Here is a 17613-nt window from a genome sequence, read left to right on the forward strand (position 1 = left end):
GCCATCATCTATGTTGAAGTTTTTTATTTATTTTTTGCTTTATTGCTGTATGTTTTCCTCCTTTAGGCTTGTAAATGTCCAAGGGTGCAAGGGGTGGATATGCAGTGGGCCATTGTTAGGGGTATCACCACCTTCTGTTAATGACGTAACTCTCGAAGATCCTTCCACCCACCCATAACAAGAGTTCTCTGATCTTCTGCATGGATTTGACATGAAGCAAACAATATGGGCTTGGCTATCCAACCCATGCTTGACATGAAGCAAACACCATGGGCTTGGCTATCCAACCCATGCCACCTGAGAGAGTTGAGCAGTCCCCTGGGAGAGGTGAGCAGTCCCAACCCATGCCCCCTGAGAGAGGTGAGCAGTCCCAACCCATGCCCCCTGAGAGAGGTGAGCAGTCCCAACCCATGCCCCCTGAAAGAGGTCTGCAGTCCAAACCCATGCCGCCTGAGAAAGGTGAACAGTCCCAACCCCTGCCCTCTGAAGAGAGGTGAGCAGTCCCAACCCATGCTGCTTGAGAGAGGTGAGCAGTCCCAACCCATGCCGGCTGAGAGAGGTGAGCAGTCCCAACCCATGCCCCCTGAGAGAGGTGAGCAGTCCCAACCCATGCCGGCTGAGAGAGGTGAGCAGTCCCAACCCATGCCCCCTGAGAGAGGTGAGCAGTCCCAACCCATGCACCCTGAAAGAGGTGAGCAGTCCCAACCCATGCCCCCTGCGAGAGATGAGCAGTCCCAACCCACGCTGTCTGAGATAGGTGAGCAGTCCCAACCCATGCCACCTGAGAGAGGTGAGCAGTCCCAACCCATGCCCCCTGGGAGAAGTGAGCAGTCCCAACCCATGCCCCCTGAGAGAGGTGAGCAGTCCCAACCCATGCCCCCTGAGAGAAGTCTGCAGTCCCAACCCATGCCGCCTGAGAGAGGTGAGCAGTCCCAACCCATGCCACCTGAGTGAAGTGAGCAGTCCCAACCCATGACCACTGAAAGAGGTGAGCAGTCCCAACCCATGCCCCCTGAAAGAGGTGAGCAGTCCCAACCCATGCCCCCTGAAAGAGGTGAGCAGTCCCAAACCATGACCCCAGAGAGGTGAGCAGTCCCAACTCATGCCCCCTGAAAGAAGTGAGCAGTCCCAACCCATGCCCCCTGAAAGAGGTGAGCAGTCCCAACCCATGCCCCCTGAAAGAGGTGAGCAGTCCCAACCCATGCCCCCTGAAAGAGGTGAGCAGTCCCAACCCATGCCCCCTGAAAGAGGTGAGCAGTCCCAACCCATGCCCCCTGAAAGAGGTGGGCAGTCCCAAACCATGCCCCCTGAAAGAGGTGAGCAGTCCCAACCCATGCCCCCTGAAAGAAGTGAGCAGTCCCAACCCATGCTGCCTGAGAGAGGTGAGCAGTCAAAGGACATCTCCTTATTCCCCTGAAACCACCAGAATAAAGTAACTATCACAGCAAGGGATTCAGGTGATGCTGCATTCATGTTACTTTCTTTTTTCATACCTTTTTAAACTTAAATGTCTACCATTTCAGCAAAGGTAAAATCAGGGCTGGCCTTGGGTGAAATGGTCAAAGGACTCCATATCTCCCAATCACAAATCCATCAGTGCTTCTACCTCCTTATTCACCCCTCCACCATTGCCTCCTCAGATTATCCAAAGAACTTTTTTTATTTTTTATTTTCACATATTACTTTTTATTTTTTTTTTTTATTTTGCATCCTTTCAATTCACCTTAATGGGGCAGGTGTCAGTATAAAAAACTGTGGAGAAAACATGGGGCTGGTCTTAGATGTCCTGAGTTGCATTTTACTACTTTAATCTGAAAATCTTGATTAAGGAAAGAAACTCAGTCTTACTCTTCAACTTTAGGTTTTCCTACATCCTTTCAACATGCCTTACCTGACCTGGAGTGCATTGTAATAACTGTGGAATAAATAATAAAGTTAAGCCATGGGTATGGGGCTGTCAGGCCATGGGGTTATAGATGTTATGAGCTGCATTTTAAGCTGTGCTCTAACCTTTTGATTCAGTTATGGAATGAACAAAAAATACAAGTGAAGAAAGATATTTTTCAGCTTTGCTTTCTCATTGCATCCTTTTGACACAAACAAACTGGACAAAAGTGCAGTGTAATAACTGTGAAATAAATAATCTGATTAAACTAGCGGTCCCCCAGAAGACACAAGATTAGACATGCTGTAAGGTGTATTTAGAGATATGTCCTACCTTTTGATCCAATCAAATATATGTATGAACAAAAAACAAGAGCACAGAAAGAACTGTAGTATTACTCACCTTTATTTTTTCTTGTATCTTTACACACCACAGCTGTCTACAGCGTACAGTAATAACTGTGGAATAAATAATTACATTGGTTATAGATGCTCTGGGGTGCTGCTTAGAGATATTGCCAACCTTTTGATCCAGTAATTGCTTGAACAAAAACATGAGCAAAAAAAAAAGAAATTCATTTTTTTCTTTCAAGGAACAAACCATAATTTCCCAATAAAATGCTTGTGGGGTACATACATCATATCAGAAACTTGTGCTTGCCTAAGTACCACCAAAAAGATAGTCACCTTCTTTGTATCCTTCCTGAAGTTAAATTGGGGTGAAGGCACAACCTGCCACTGTCATGTATTTCAAGTGTTTGCTTTTAAGCTTATATACAGTATGCCCCTTCACCCCTACCCCCCAAAGACTGTAACTTGTTGTGTACCACTCTGATGTCAGACTGGGGCAAAACTGAAAGCCAAAAAAAAACTGAACATAGTAACATGGTTTGTTGCTGCTGCTGTCAGATGTATAAATTAGCATGCCTTCTTACCCCTGCCCACCAAAAAAATAACCACATGTATAAATGTGTCTGATGTTTGATTGTCGGAAAAGTGAAAATAATAACACTCACGTTAATGTTTTCCAACTCGCACGCCTAAACAGTACATGACCCTAGACAAACTGTAATGACCTTCTGTGCACACCTCTGAGATTTGGGTGGAAGTTAAAGAAATAATCACCACACTTTCCTCGACCCCACACAAGGTATAGTGAATTCCATGCACACCTCTGATGATTGATTTTAAATATTGCTCTTACATACTTGGAAAGTTGGTAAAATAAACAGGTTTGCATATAATTCATAGAGACATAATTATCTGTCATTAGTACTTTAAAACCCTCAACAATTGACCAAAAAATACCCAAACTATATGAAGGACAAACCAAAACTATGACACAATCTAAAGGATATTCATGGCTTTCAACTTAGCAAATCACGAAAATCAGGGGCAATTTTTAAATGTTGTTCTAATTCACTTGGAATGATAACAGAACAACAGGCTTTGCATCATCATGTGTTTCCTGAGCTATAATAAGAAATATGAAACTCTAAGGCATAGCATTATGGACTGACTATAATCCCTAGCGATTTATCAGAAGGGACAGGATAAAAATATGAAGCAATAGCAGTGACTGCCTGCAAAAATCAGGGATGATTCAGGAAGTGAAATTAAAGATCCTCAGCAGGCATTCCATCTGCCCTGCAGATGGTGTCACCATTATATATAAGGTTGTCTGCCCGTGCCAGGATTAAAAAAAAAAGACTACTGACAGGCGATCTATTCTTGGACATCAGTACATCCTGTGATCCAAGCCTTATGGCTCTGTTACATATCTGCAAAAACAATTGGTATCAAAAACACCTGCCCTAAGGACCTAAACCTCATCTGCAACATAAATAACACATGTTGAAGGGGCAGGTATGTGTCTCAGGGGCTACCCTTTTTCTGGAACAGGCTTCATGCTCATGTGAAGCAGAGTTCCTCCCTACACTTATTCAAGCACAATTTGAATCAGTGGATGGGGAATAGGATGCTTGTAAATACTTGATTACCCATCCCCAAGCTATACCCCAATAAAATGAGGGGTATCAGAACTATCATATATATTTGAGAAGCATGGCTATGCTTAAAAGGACCCTTTAGGGTCATTAGCCAAGTAATAACCAATGAACCAATGAACCTGTATGTGTTATACTTGTATGTTTCCTCTATTCATGACTGCTGTTTGTGGTAAAATAAAGGAATTTGCAGCTACCCACCTATTCTTCTAACATTCAAATACAGTACAAGAATTACTCCGCTTCACATGGAGGGGGAAACCAGTTCCCTAAACGTGCTATTCCCTGACGTACATATCTACTTCTCAACCATGTTCTGTTAATATTATAAAAGAGACTGAACTCCCCTGAGAATGTGTTTCTGATACCACAGAATTTCTGAATGTGTAATAGTTCTGACAGAACAGGGTAGGTTCATTCTTTATACCTGAGGCAGAGGTTGCCTGTCAGTAGTCTATATAATACTGAGAGGAAAGACAAGGCTATGAGGTTGAGTGCCTACTTTTATGGTTTAGTCCCTTCATTTTTTTTTAGTGAGGAAGCATTGCAGTCATTCCAGTTGTGACTAATGTTTTTACAGGTATATACAGAAAGGGGCATTATACTTAATGACTGGCCTAATGTGTGTTGAGTATGGAGGAACAGTTATGCCCCTGGATCTGATGCCATATCCTTTGATATAAGCTGGGCAATGAAAAAGGATTTCCATTCAAATGTGAACATATGGTGATCAAAGGACATTTCATTGTCAACATAGGTACCTAGATCCCAAACTAAAGGATCAGCTTTCGGAGGTGGGTATTGTCAATGTGATAGTTGCAAAGGAAGTCCTGCTTGCTAAAGGCTATGATTATACATTTCTTGGCATTTAATTGTTGTCCATAGTTTTGGCACCAATTATTTATTTGGGATAAGCTCTCTTGTAGGATCATAGTATCCTCTGGGAGTTTATGGTGGGACCAAGTTTGCCTTTATCTAAAAACTTGGTCAGCTGTAATCCCTTAACATTAGCTTTGACCTCTGAAAAATAAATGCCAAAGAGAAGTGGCTCAAGGACTGAACCCTGGGGTTAGTGTATTAGTGACGAGTGTTTTAGAGTCGGTTTCTATGTTGTATTTGTGAGTCAGTTTGCTACCCATCGAGTATATAGGGATTAGCATTTAGCTGGGTGAGTTTGTATATGATGTCAGAGTGTGGGACGGTGTTAAATGTCTTTAAAAGGGTCCACATAGGCAGTCTGCACTGATTTGCCTTTGTCCGTTGCCTTACTGACTTTTTTGAAGATGTCAACCACATTAAGTAGGCAAGACCTTCCCTTGACAGCTCTGAACTGGTTTGGGTCATGAATCTGTAGGTCTCCTTCTCTGTTTATTGGTTCCATAATGTTCCTTTCCATAGCTTAACAGATGAGGCTGATCAGGCTTATGGGGCTGTAATTTCCCAGGTATTGCTGTCCCTAAAAATTTAGTTTCCCCTGTAATCAACTTAGAACAAGACTCAGAACTCCTGTCAAAGGCTAAAAATAATGTTTCTATGGGACCAGTTATCATACCAGGCTACATTCTTATCAGTGAAAAGTATGCACGATCCAAGCATCTGCATGGAATGTTAAAGCTTTGCCAATCCACAGGGTTTGTCCCTGATGCCTACAGAACAGCCACTGTGACTCCTGTTCACAAGGGTGGCCCCTGTACAGACCTAGGTAATTATAGGCCCCCCTTCAGCTTCATTATCCGTATCTGCAAAGCCATGGAACAAATCTTAGCAGAACTCAGTTATGCAGGCAGCTTCTAGGCCCACAGAGTTTGGTATGGTGAAGGCAAACTTTTGAAATGATTACAGAGGCTATGGACAGTGGTCACTCTCCGCATGCTGCTTATCTTGACTTGGCGAAGGCTTGTGACACTATTCCCCATGCTGGTATTACTGGAAACTTAAACTTAGTATAAACGCATACGTTTTCCACTTGATTGCAAAGTGACTACCCAACAGATCCCAAGTACTGGGAGTTGCTGATGCCCTCCCTAGATGTAAAATTGTAACTAGTGGGATACTGCAAGAACTCCTGTTTGGCATTTATTTTGGAGACATCAAAATCAATATTCTTGACATGTGGTTAACCAAGAGTGCTGATAACTGCAAGCTGGACACTGTTATCTGCTCATCCATGGATACTAAACTGCTCCAAAATGTGCTGAAATATGCTCATACCTGGTGCACTTGCAGCAGTCTCAAGATAATTACAAAAAAGTGCAGCATAGTAGTATTTGGCATAAAAAGCCATTCCCACTTCATATGTTATACACGGTACTCCTCTTCAAACAGATATGGTCATAAGAGACCTGGGCACTTATGTTGATAATTCTCTCTCATTCAGTCACCATAGTCAGGAAACCCTTCTCTCTCTAGGCCAGTTAATTTCCAAGGGAATATCCTCAAGATTCATAAAATTCATTTTGCTGTCTTCTTTTCTTATCAGCCCTATCATCAAATAAAATGCCTCCTTTGGTATGTACAAATCCAACCATATCATAGGTTTATAGGCTTGTACTAAGCTAACAACCCCCAAGCCTAGCCATGCAGCTCATCCAAGTTTTGTCCCTAAGTACCTCATATGCCTATATGGTGGGGTATGTTATTAATGCAGTAGCTAAGGGTTATGTGGGAGGGGCATATTAGTTAGGGATTAATTTACTTACTGCTGACCTCTGTTGATCAGAGAAATGGGGCCAGACAGAGGTGAATGTGAGATTTTCCATCATATGGTCAAGATGTCATTTGAATAGAGTCAGGAATGAACTCTGCTTTATGTAGATGGGAACCTTATTCCATAGCGCAGGAATCCTTTGAGAAACATATCAGTGTCTACAGCATGTTCTATTTATGTTGAGGTTAAGTTCAGGCCCTATCTCTCAACTGAAAAAAAAAAATAACCAAAAGGTAAAGGTCTTACATCCTGGCAGATTGGCACAACTCACCTTACACTCAGTAGCTTACCAGCTGCTCTGAAGTGACCTGTCTTACTTTTCAAGCCATGACAGACACAATTTTATTTGACCTTCTTTTTTAGCAAAAAAACAGTGGCTCTGGAAACACTCATACTAGGGACATAAATTTATACCAACAAATGAAGACACCCATATTTACGGGGGTTTTATAAAATTAAGTACTTAAGAGTTTGGATTAAAAAGGATTTTATTACGGCAGCTAAGGATATGTGGGAAGAAACGAAACAAAAGATAATACAAAAATTGAGAAATTGGGAGGTCTGTTTTACGGATATGGATAACAAGATACAAACAGTTAAAATGTGTTTAGTCTCTTTAGTCCCTTTAGATTTATACACAAGTCAGGCATATTTTTATCAACCAGAGGAGAAGATGCGGATAGCAAATAATGAAGAGTTGAAAGATTTTATGTAGGAGGGGCAGACGGCAAGAGTCAAGTGGGATAAGTTAATCCTTCCAATAAAAAAGGCGATTTGTGATTGCTTGATTTGAAGGGGTATTTTAGAGATATACAGTTATGGATCCTATATATATATATATATATATATAGAGAGAGAGAGAGAGAGAGAGAGAGAGCACAAGCAGAAAGCTATAATTCAAAGTGGAAAGGGATGATGATGAAACAAGGGGGAAGCTCAAGAAATAAGGAGAGACTGGGATTTTGGATGCAGATCCTTAAGGAGAATAACAATAATCATACAGAATATTATATTCATAAAGTAGCAGAAAGTATTCAAAGAACCAGGCCTACATGGGAATGGAAAAAGGAGATTCTGCCGATAGAGATAACTGCAATCAGGGGTGCAGAGAATAGACAAGAAGGGGCTGGAATTTAATGGAGAAAACTGGCAATGAAAACAATCTATTTGGTGCAAATAATTACAGAGGGAAAGGTAATAGAATGGGATGATGGCAAGAATTCATTTGGACTGCAGCCTTCTCTATTAAGGACTGATATCTGAGTATAGGCAAAGAGAAAAAAAATAAGAGGATCCTAAGTGAAAGCCCAGCACTGGTACATTTTTTAGTAGAATCTAGAGCAGAAACTGCTGTTAAAAAAGGATAATTAATATGGCATATAAACTATTGCTTGATAACTGTAGGAATAAATCTCAGAAGGTTAGAAAGTATTGGGAAAAGAGATTGGATAAGCAATTCGTAACGAAACAATGGGGCAATATATGTATGGTTCCCAAATATGCAACAAAGTCTAGAAGATTTAGGATCTTTGCATGAAAGTGTTTGCATGGGTATTTTTATACCACAAGCAGACTCCAAAGAATTTTTCATCATGTATTTTGCAAATGTTGGAGGTGTGATAGGGAAGAAAGAGGTAACTGGGAAATTATTTTTTGGAATGCAATGAGTTGGTAGACTTTAAAAATTCCCTGCAGACTACTCTATCAGAAATACTGGGTGAGCAAATTTGTGGCTGTCAAAAAACAATTATTATAAAATGGAAATCAAAATTTAAACCGAGTGTACTAAAAGTAGATAAAACAATTGTTAGTGAGATCTTTAGCAAAAGGTAGGAGCAGATTACATAGAAAAAATGGAATTTTGGGAACAAATCATTCAGAATAATGTTTTGGGGGAGGAATGAGGTTTAAGGGAAGGCAGGATCTGAATGAGCCATGTAATGTTTGACTGACAGTGGCTGGATAGATTCTAAGTGATGTATAATGTTTTCAACTGAAAATATGTCAAAATGGTTTTATTTTCATTTATATAAATGTATGATTGCCTATGTCATAAAAGATGATTCAATAAAGATGTTTCTTGTTTAAAAAAATAAACAAGACTCACTGGAGGGATAAGTTTTTAACTCAATTTATTTCCAGCCTATGGAATAAGTTACCACTACAGGTCAAGCAAATTACTATTTTGTCTGCCTTCAAGGCTAGTCTTGATGACTGGAGGGGTAGACATAAGTTTACACCAGGGTGGTCATGTATGGCCCTGCCTGATTTTGAAGGTAGGCACTATTAAGTACTCATAAAAGGAAACAACAACTTTTAAGTGTGTCTACTTAAAGTTCTATAAGGCGAGGCATCTTAGAGTGCCTGTGATCACTTGCGTAGTATTTTCTCCATTTTCCTGTGCTCCTATGAGATACCTAGACCCTGGGCATTATTACTCATTCCTTCACTTCTCTAACAATTGAGAGCTACATGGCCAGTGTCTGTGGGCATTTCACTATGATTTTTATCACCCATAGACTGCACTAATGGGAGTTGTTACAGCATTTAGTTCCCCCACCCTACCCATGACATGGAGGAGGCAACAATTACCTGCTCATTCCTTCCTTTTCTTCCATCCAGCCCCTCTAAAACTCAGGGCCCTAATCAAACTCATGATATTGACAGTATGGTCAAATACCCTGCCCCCACCATAATGGGTGCCAGCTATACATTCTGTATGACATAATAATAATAATAATAACAACAATGATACATATTTGTTAACCAACTAGGTCCATTAGGCACAAATTCCCTTTTCAGGGGCAATCCAGGAGCCATGTGTGGTTAGGTGATTTGCTCAAGGTCACACCACAGGCAAATGAGAGGTGAGGGAATCAAACCCTATTCCGCGGGAACTACAACTCACAGCCTTACCATCTGTAGCAGCTGAGAACGCCAGCATACCAAGAGTGCTACTGGCACTAAAAGCCTAGATAAATGCAACTGCATCCATCTGTTCTGAACATGTACTACTTTAATCTGAAAGTGGAAACGAGCAGAAAAAAACATTATTTACTAAGCTGAATTTCATTGGATCTTAGAATTATTATTCAAAGGCAAGGTAGTGAGGGGCTGGATTTGCAGCACCTGTTATTGAAGTTAATGAAATGTATTGCATGTCAGAATACACTATAAACAGTATAACTCCTAAAGTCTCAGGTCTTATGGACTTGGGTAGGGAAGGGGTTAATATGAAGGGAAAACTCTGAGTGATAACCAATCCTTTAAGACTGCAATTATTTAAAAACAAGGTAGTTTTATAACCAGTTGATCAGCTTTAGATAAGCCTTACTGGATGATGACACCCAGCATTTAATGGTCTCTCTTTTCAAAACTTAGGACCTCTGATTACTAGCAATCAGGAAACAAACCTGTAGGAAACAGCTAAATCATTTTCAAGGTACATTATGAGTGAACAAGAAACTTGAACATCAATAGGGAACTTCATGTGTGGGTTGGATGAAGGTGGGGTCTGCAGAGACTGATAATAGAAGAAAACCTTCTATTTAGATTAGAACTCAGGGTGTTCATAAAAAACCTGGTCTGGTGAAGTTAGAGAAGCCCAGTGAATAATTTCTATTAGTGCTGTCTGTATGGACCTGCAGTAGTCCCTAAAACAAGCATTATTGATAACAGAAGATAGATGAAAGCAGAACCCTGTAGAAACAATAGCAGATCTGATATTCCATCTTGTAGTGGAAATGGGGAAGGTGATATCAAGTAAGCCTGGTCTTTGGCCATTTTTCAGGAAGGTTGGAAGGCATATGTTTCAAACAACACTTAGGAATCAGAGACAGTGACAAGATTTCTAAATGTAATAATTTGTTCAATGGTTGTGACATTCAAAATACATATAGAAAAAGCTGATTTACTTCTTTATAGCTCAAATATTTTTCTTGGCACAGAGCCATTTCTCCAGAACTTGAATTCAGCTGCTTAATGAGATATTACCTGAGATGGCTTGAGTCGAATACTACAGTTTTGTCACATGCGTAAACGATGACTGATACTGTCAAACATCTGTGGGCTAAAGCGTCTTAAAAAGAATAATGCAATAACGGTCCTATTAGCTCTGAGGCAGTTTTATTCGGATTGCTTTAAGGGTGACAGAAATTAAATCTGACAACAATCTGGCAGTGTCCCGTGAAATTTCATTTCATTTTTGCTCCTTGACTTATTCATATAATTTCTGCTGAACTGTTTTACTAATATCAAGTGTTCTGTTCTGCTGACTCACTGGCTCAGAAGTTATAACCCTGACTGCATTTCTGATAGCTAAGAATTAAAGTAGCAGCCTATACAGCTACTGGTTTAGGATCAAGTACCCGATGGCCAGCTCTGTTATTCCAGGCCAGGGACCTTCTTACTATAGGAGTATCTTAGCAAAGGCCATAGAATTACTGGCACAAAAATACCACATAAGTGAGTCCTCACCCTGTCAGTTGATCTTTGTGGGAGCCCTGTTCACTGACGTTATCTGTGTCATCCTTCCTGAGATCCCATCACAGGACTTCTTAAGATTATAGCTTCAACAACTCCCTCACCCCAAGTATTCACTGGACTAGTAGGACCTGTACAACCTCTTGTGCCTAAGTTCTGACTCCCCCATATTATTGTGGGTAAAGTGCTTCTACAAGAAAAAAAGAACACTGCAGGAAGGACTTGGAATGCTTGCAGAGAACAGCTTGCCTAAACTGGATGAGGGGGCATAAGAGAGTAGCAAGTGGGTAGGCAATGCACCACATGGGGATCTTGTCAGAGATAACTGATTTGCTAGGTACTAACCTACCTGGTATATCTTACTTAATGAAGCACACTACAGTGAGTAACTGCATAGAAGAATTCCAAGCAATATGTACAGATCCTTAAAATAAGGCAGGAATCTGAGAAATTAAAAAAAGGAGGGTTCAGAAGGCCAAATCCAGAGATACTGAAGTCCCAGAAGAGCCTTGACTGCTACAGTGGAGATACAAGCAACACCTCTTGGTCCAAGTGACCATGCTGCATCTTTCTCCAGTGGACATATTATTGAAAAAAGCACTGAAAGTCACATTTCTCTTGCTCCAAAGACAGTTGATTGAAATTGCCAAAGGCATTTGGCTGCACAATGGCAGTACAAGATATCATTTTGGAAACAGGCTGCTTGACAGGTGTACATAGATGAAAGGAGACAAATAACTGGGCTGTATTCTTAGCTCATGTGTCCATCTGAATTAAAACTAGTTTTCTGGCTTCCCACAGCTGACCAGTAGCTGCTCCAAGGGAGCCTCCTCATTCACCTGGACTGCTGACCCCAACTAGCGTCCCCATGATTAACACTGACTCATGTTTGGGGGCAGTGAAGAGACCGACACCCCCTAGGGCAGTATCATACAATGCCCAAGAGTACAGTCCTACATTCGCATGCCTTGTACACACCCATCCATGTCTAGGGACTAGCACACACATTGCATTGGTTCTATCTTCTGATGTTCTGGGGAACCATATATGCTTTATTAGATATTGTAGCAAAACAACAAGGGAATGTGATTTAGTATGCATATGGCTGACTTACAAGACATCCTTAATGTGTATTTTGTAGGTTGCTGGATGGCCTCTGTAGCTCAGATGGTTAATGCTACACACACCTGCATGTCCACAGCTGTAAGTGTACGTTGAATTTCTCTTGTTTCTGTCTCTATCACTGCACAGTAAAAAATGACCCACTGTCTTTCTATCAGGTGGTGGTAAGTCAGATGCTCTGTGTACCTCCTCCATTTGCACGGCTTGCCACAACTCACAACACTGCGGGCATCGCCTCTGGCAGCGGCTAGTAGCATACGCTGCTGTACTGCTTCTGCTGTCGTAGTTTCTAGCACAGCTCCTGCCATACACAGCACAAATATCAATGTTCAAAACAGGTAATGCATGATTACATAATACTGTAATTTTGTATGTCTCTGAATCACTCCGCCATTTTGAATCCCTTAATTTTTATATTCATGTGGTTCATTTTCAAGCGAGTCTTCATTTACATGTTATTATGCACTCATTTGCATGTACTGCATATGGTGCTACTTCAGCCCTTGTGAAGTCATGCAGCCAGTGTCTTTGAATTGCCCACACCCTGTACATGGCCACTACTTGCACACTGCATTAACACACTATGAATCCAAACCCATTGTGTTATAATGCAGACATACAAAAATATATACAATTAGAATATAAACAAAAGATAGTATATAAAACTAGTTCAGTAAAAACATTACACCATTAAACCATGCACAATTCAATATGGTACAGTTAAATATCTGTGTAAGTAACCACAAATATACTATAACAAGAAAAAGAAGCAATACATTAGTTAACAGTTGGTGATTTATACTTTAAAAACTGGGTTATAAGATAATAAATCAAATACATTTGATGAGACGAGTAAATGATTAGACAGGAAAAGACCAAGCAAGTAACTGTGCAATATTATAGGTTCATAGATTCATAGGATGTTACTTGGCTAATGACCCGAGTGTCTTTACAATTCTGGCCGTTAATTCCCAGTGTAATACTAGATGAGAGATATTGTCTATGCCCAAGGACTACCTATGTCCAGGAGGGAAGCTGGGGCAACCCTTGGCAGAAATTTACAGTTTCCCATCCAGTCGTCCAGGTTACACTTAAACAGAACATTTGGTAAAACATAAATCTGTTAGAAAAAATATAATACTAGTGTAATAAAAAGGGATAAAATGGAAAGGGATAATTACTGATGTGGACAAGAATGTTGGTAAAGTCTGTGTAGACACTAGTGTACCAACAGGTAAGAATCAAAAATAGTGTCAACATATTGGGTAAAACTGAAAATGTAATAGCAAGAGACTGAAAAGATAATATGCAAAAAGTAGTTAATAAACAAAAGGAATAGACAACATTAGGAGATGTGGGAAAGGATAGCAGCACAAAAGAACAATTCAGAGAGGAGGAGATGAGTCATGTCTCGGACAGGAAGGGTAGGATGTTGGGAGGATGTGAGTCATGTCTCGGACAGGAAGGGTAGGATGTTGGGAGGATGTGTGAGATCTGTATAATTTTCAAACATAAATGGGTATGTGATTGCCCTTAAACTAAATTGCAATAAATTTCAAGTATTGTTTGGATCAGAATATTAGCTTTTTTTCCCTTTGGAATGTAGTAAGGAAGCATTCAATTGACCATATGTATAAGGAAGGAGGTATATAAAATATAACTAATTAAAATTTCAGGGCATTGCTTTTCATGATTTGCTTTACCAACTAACTGGCAACAGTTCTAAGCTGGATGTCACTCATTTGAGTTATAGTAGTCTGAACTGAAGAGTTTATTTATTTATTTATTTTACTAGAATGTGACTCTTCATCCTCTGCATGCATGTTCGTTATTGTCAAAAAAGAGAAAAGAATATTTCAATATATAGTCTTAGGTACACAATTCCTCTTTCAGTCATGTCTTAGTGAATCTTTAGTTGTTGTGAAGTTATATGTATGATAAGAGGGTGTAATAGTATGTTAGTTAACAATTATGATAATTGAGTCTTGGGGCAGTTGGATGTGACCAGCAATTATCAGTAGTAGAGCTGTTAAATACAAACCTACTAGACATTTTGTAAGTATAGAGTCGGATTTGGGTTACCTATGATATTAACCTTTGTAAAAGGTACACTCTGTTGGTACAAATGGCATCACACAGGTGCTTGTGTCATTAATCTTCAATAGGAGTGTGAAGTATGTTATTTTATGAGGGTTGGAGGTTGTAAAAAGGTCTGTAATGTGTAATTCCATCCATGGAGCTAGGAACAACTGGTTTAATATGAAAATGGGTTATAATAGGAAATAAAATGATACCATGCTGGTGTAACACAGGATTTAATACATCAGTTTGTATTTTGCTGTAAAGAAGATGGATATGGTGTAGCAAAACAACTGATTTAAGTAGTGTTAGTATGATATGCCTGGTAGCCTTACAACAAAATGTCTATGTACTTTGTTCAGTTATGTACTTTGTTATATTTAAGATTATTATTGTGAGTAGAACAGCACTGATTTAGGTAGCTTTACTATGTCACTTCTGGAAGAATTACAGTATAATGTTTATATATGTTTTAAATCATATATAATATTCAATATTATTACTTGCAGGGTCCTAATTGTAGGTGTAACTGTAATTGCATTATCATCAGTGCATTGAATCAACACCGGTTTAAATGAGGCTGGTGTTTCTGGCACAGACAGGCTTATGTAGGCATAAATGTAGTAAAGGAGGGGAAGCTTGTGATGGTGGGTGAAGGACAAAGTGGATCACACCTCCCACTCCTAACAGGAGGTCAGTCAGTCAGTCTGCACATGTTCAGAACACCTTTCCCAGACAGCAAAGCACAGCACTGTGTAAAAGGCATGTGCTGTTTACTTACACACACACACACACACACACACACACACACACACACACACACACACACACACACACACACACACACACAGTAACATGGATTATGCATATGTGTGTGTGCGTGTGCGCACGTCTGCATGTGTGTGTGCATGTGTGTATATGTACGCATATGTACATATGTGTATATAGATATATAACTATCCAGAGAAAATGATAAAAAAGAAACAATAATAGCACTGACTGGCAGGAAAACTTTAATTAATTCAGCCAGGTTAACCATTTCTTCTAAAATATCAATCATGACTTCTTCAGACTGAGGAAGTTGAAACTTGATGTTTTTTGGAAGAAAGTACTAACCTTCTTGAATAGAGATTTCTTGACAGTTATTGGTATTATTGTTTCTTTTCCTTTCTCTTTTTGTTAATAGCAAACGGACCCTTTACCATCTGTTTTTTTATCCATCTCTCTTTCTCTCTCTCTCTCTCTCTCTATATATATATACATATATATATATATATATATATATATATATATATATATATATATATATATATACATATATATATATATATATATATATATATATATAGATATATATATACATATATATATATATATATATATATATATATATATATATATATATATGGTTTACCTTCATAAGTGCGTTATGCACTTGGGCAAATCCACTATGTACGAAAGGAGATTCTCAAATTGGCAATACCTCGAAAAAAATGTCCAAATGTGCAGTGAGCGAATGCACATTGGCATTTGCTCATTTCAGATTCGACATTTCGGATGCGGATTGCACTATAGCAGGGATCAGGAAATTAACCCTTTCCCCACTGTAGTGCAATCTCGGAGTTAGTATATTAAAGTAGGGGGGTGGGGGGTGCAGAGGGGCTTGCCTCCCCCCCTGCATTACGATCTGTCTTTGACATTTTAGTTCAAAAATTAGCGAATCTTATTTATTTTTTTTATTTTACATTTGTTGACCGGGAATGTCCGACTAGGTTCCACAGATCCTGTTTTCAGCGGAGGCCCGGGGAGAAATGCTCCAGATGCATGTCTTTGGAATGTGGGAGGAAACCGGAGTACCCGGAGGAAACCCACGCGAGCACAGGGAGAACATGCAAACTCCACACAGAAGGCACCCCAGCCGAGAATCGAACCAGAGAACCTCTTGCTGTGAGGCGACAACGTTAACCGCTGCACCACTGCGCCGCCCATAAATCTGCTGTTCGATTTTCTGATTTTCGAACTACGGAGACTTTTGCAGTTTAAAATTCACGCTTTTGGTTCGCAGAAAAGCATGCTCGATATTGTCATTTCTGACAATATGAATGTAAACCTATATATATATATATATATATATATATATATATATATATATATATATATATAGAGGAGAGAGAGAGAGGGAGAGAGAGAGTCTACTGGATTTCATAAAAAAAGTCCTCCACAAAACCTCAAGAAAGCAAATGTTAACACCCTACTATGCATGAGCCAAGCAATAACCTCTAAACATGCAAAATTAAAAATAAAAAAATGAAAAATGTTTTTTGTAAGGGTCATGCCCCCCTGCACCTCCAGACCTCATGCTAATTAAGTATACTATGAGATTACAAAATATAGGGAAAGTGCATACTCCCCAATCCCAAGAATTTTGCAAACTCACACACTTGTCGACCAACTGCTTTAACCAGATTTTGTTCACTAAATAGATGTCAACCAAAGTTTTTACAAAATTCAGTACTCCCATGTATATGTATATGTGTGTGTGTGTGTGTGTGTGTGTGTGTGTGTGTGTGTGTGTGTGTGTGTGTGTGTGTTTGTGTATAAATATAATTTATAACTAGTGCCTTTAAAATTGCCTGTAGAGAAGAAGCTTTTGAGATGTTAAATGCTTTTTACTATGTTGACATTTTGTGAGCTATTAAAGTTACAATGCATCCTCAAAAATCAGTGTCTAATGCCATAATTAGTATTATAGAGCAACAATAACTGGGTAATTATCATTGTGCATCATGATATGATGTCAGTCCTTTTTATTAATTTAAAACAACCAGGAAATGCTTTTCAGCCAAGAAAACCATGCCAAATTGCTGAGGAGACATCACAGAACTGCGACTAAGCTGTTAATACTGAAAATTAGCTGTTTTACTTCTATGTAAATTAATTTTACTGATTATCAGCCTTGAAGCCTGGCAGAACTAAAAATAATCAAGTTTAATTTCATGAAGCTATTTGCATGGTCATCATGCAGGCAGAGATTTGAACATTTCCAAATTGTGTCAAATCTTGACAAAGATTGAGAAGAAATACAGGTAGACATTATAATATATGCTGTGAGCACAGAAGCGGAAGCCATTTACAGTTCATTTGCATTTTTGATGGCCAGAATGTTACATATGAGTTGGTAAAATGTAAGCTCAATGAACATTTTATGAAAAATATTTTTCATGAAAGGGCATGCTTTCATAAATGCTTTTAAGCTAAAGCAGAGTATGCTGTAGCTTTTGTTAGGCACTTATATGAACTGTCTGAAAATTATGGATTTGACCAGACAAAAGA

The 17613-nt window shown here is 39.4% G+C and overlaps 1 protein-coding gene across 1 annotated transcript in view; it reads left to right on the forward strand.

The window, feature by feature from the left end:
* The first annotated feature begins 269 nt into the window (after positions 1-269).
* Positions 270-17613, forward strand: part of LOC122814154 (basic salivary proline-rich protein 3-like) — a 43523-nt gene continuing 26179 nt past the window's right edge. The window contains 3 exon segments of the mRNA XM_044086767.1: positions 270-430; positions 558-1061; positions 1120-1316. Of these exon segments, the coding sequence (XP_043942702.1) occupies positions 270-430; positions 558-1061; positions 1120-1316 (862 nt within the window).

The sequence above is a fragment of the Protopterus annectens genome, chromosome 10.part0, assembly GCF_019279795.1.
Source record: "Protopterus annectens isolate FY-2018-M chromosome 10.part0, PAN1.0, whole genome shotgun sequence".
Taxonomy (NCBI): Eukaryota; Metazoa; Chordata; order Ceratodontiformes; family Protopteridae; genus Protopterus; species Protopterus annectens.